General features: G+C 38.1%; 1 protein-coding gene across 1 annotated transcript; it reads left to right on the top strand.

The window, feature by feature from the left end:
- Window positions 1-253: 253 nt before the first annotated feature.
- On the top strand, window positions 254-1,179 carry LOC131039238 (IAA-amino acid hydrolase ILR1-like 3). Its single transcript, XM_057971944.2, has 3 exons — window positions 254-619; window positions 737-867; window positions 1,068-1,179. Exons 1-3 carry the CDS (start codon window positions 254-256, stop codon window positions 1,177-1,179), a joined length of 609 nt encoding a protein of 202 aa, XP_057827927.2.
- The last annotated feature ends 1,420 nt before the right edge of the window (window positions 1,180-2,599 follow it).

The following is a 2,599-nucleotide window of genomic DNA, read 5'->3' as shown; positions in this document are numbered from 1 at the left end:
TGTAGTCTCATGGCTTTTTGTAAATAGAGACAATATGGTTAATAATGAAAATCTGATCCTGCAAGTTCTTTTGTCATCTTCCCATCCATGCAAATTTGAGAACTTTGAACAGGTTATGGACATTAATCAATGTGTAAAAGATAAAGTGATTTCGCCAGATGTTATTGTTGCAATTGCTCTGATCGACATGAATGCATGTCATGGAAGCTCAGACACAGCATGTGAATTGTTTGACTGAACACCTTAAAGAAATATGGTCTCATTTAATGCAATTGCAGTCTCCCACTCATTCATCATCGTAATTGCAGGCTTTGTTTCGGTTTTCCTGGTTTATGTATATGGGGATAGTGTCACACCCATAAATATCTATGCCAGGGAGCTCATGGATGCTGCCAATAATAATATGGAATGGTTGAAGTCAATAAGGAGAAGAATTCACGAGTACCCAGAACTAATGTTTGAGGAATATAACACAAGTGCCCCTATCAGAAGTGAGCTTGATAGAATGGGGGTATCATATAAATGGCCATATGCAAAGACTGGTGTGGTGGCCCAAATTGGTTCTGGATTACCTCCTGTTGTTGCTCGTAGGGAAGACATGGATGTCCTGCCTCTTCAAGTATATACATTCACATCCGTGCTTACATATTTTCATGACAACACCAATTATGTTTATGTTTGTAAGGTTTTTGTTATTTCTGTTGTTTGATAAGTGCCATATCTAGTGTATTTAAAGGAGCAAGTGGAATGGGAGCACAAGAGAAAAATTGCAGGAAAAATGCATGCATGCGGGCATGATGACCATGTTACAATGCTTCTTGGAGCTTCCAAATTGCTCCACCAATGGAAGGAAAAGCTCAAGGATATGCACAAGATCAAACCGCAAAGATAGAGGAATTTTGTCAGATGTTGTAGTTGCAATTGCTCTGGTAGATGTGACTGCAAAATCATGAGATCATAGCCAATACTGTGAGATGTTTGATAGAATTGCAGAACACAGATCATGGAAAGCATAGCCAATGCGGTGAAGTCATTGAGATAATTCTATGTATTGCAAATCATGGTAGAGGCATAGAAAATGTTGCAGTATGTGGAAGTATAGATGATTCTCATGAAGTGTGTGAGAGAGTGCTACAAAAACATGGAAGCATAGACAATGTGATGAATGTAAAAGTTTAGACAAAGCACATGAACTGTTTGACATAATGCTTTGAATAAATGTCATCTTACAATACAATGATTGTAAATGCACTAGAAACTATCATAACAGATGCAATTGGCGGGCCAAATTCCACAAACTTTGCTAACATCCAATTTGTCGTACAAAATGGAAGCTTAGAACTACAGTATGGACATTCATCAAGGCATAAAGAGTGTTGTAGTTGCAACTTCTTTGGAGACATACAACAAACTATGGAAGCCAAGAAAAGGTGCAAATAGCAAAGAATACCATGTGAAATGCAGATCGTGGAACCTTAGCCAAGGCAAGTGAATTGGCTGACAAAATGCATGTGATTACATAGACAATGCACGTGAGTTGTTTGAATTAATGTGTGCAAGGTTGAATATTTGGCTTTTTTCAAAAACTCCAACATGAAGTAGTTGAAGCTGCTCTCAAGCCATCATACCACGAGTTGTTGTGATTGACATTTATGCTCAACCATGGAAGCATGGCAAAATTACGAGCTGCTTTGTTTGAAACTACTCGATAGAATTAGACTCATAGTTAATGTTGCAGGTTCTTTGATAAAGTCTCATGTTTACATGATCACCAATCTTGACAAGAGAGGAAGGAATGATGCGAGTTGTTTGACAGAATGATGTGATCAACATACATGCAGGTCGTGGGAGCTTGCAAAGATGATACACGTGAAGTGTGAAGCATAGCCACAACTGGGAGAGGTGTGATAGCATGACAATGCGTGTGAGTAGCTAAAATGTAAATGCCTCAAATGGATGTCATTTCATGGCATGCCATGATTCAGATGGTTTGACAGAATAACTGTAGTTGTAAAATGTAGATTATGGGAAGTATTGATGATGCATGTAAACTGTTTGACATAATGCTTCAAAGAGACATCACCTTATGAAATTCAATTGGCATAGAGTATGAATCGTTTGATACCATGCCTCATGAAAATATAACCTCATAGTTTGCAGCGATTACAGGATATGCATAAAGTGGAGTTCGATGAAAGTTTTTAGAAACTTTCAAAATGATAAAGAGTCTTTGCTAGCCGTTGTAGTTGCAATTGCCATGATAGACATGCATGAAAACTATGGAGTCAAAGAGAAGATGGGCAAATTGTTTGTCAGAATGCCTCGAGAGAGAAGAGTATTGTGCCAAGGAATGAAACAAGATGATTATAGATGATTGCAGGAGATGCTCGATTTAAGATGCGTTCGATTGCAATGTATGTGTAGATGTGCTCTCTTGGTGCATGCCGATTTTACATGAATATCAACTGAAATGTTGAAAAAGCTTTTAAAACCTTCATGGAGGCAAAATTGGTAAGTGTAAAGCTCATTCTACAACCTATGTCAACATCCTCGGAGCTCGTGCTAAGTGAAGTATTTCTATCCATCAAACATGAAAGGA

This window comes from Cryptomeria japonica, chromosome 10, assembly GCF_030272615.1.
Source record: "Cryptomeria japonica chromosome 10, Sugi_1.0, whole genome shotgun sequence".
Taxonomy (NCBI): domain Eukaryota; kingdom Viridiplantae; phylum Streptophyta; class Pinopsida; order Cupressales; family Cupressaceae; genus Cryptomeria; species Cryptomeria japonica.
The sequence above is the reverse complement of the archived record's forward strand: the minus strand, read 5'-3'. Positions and strand labels throughout refer to the sequence as shown.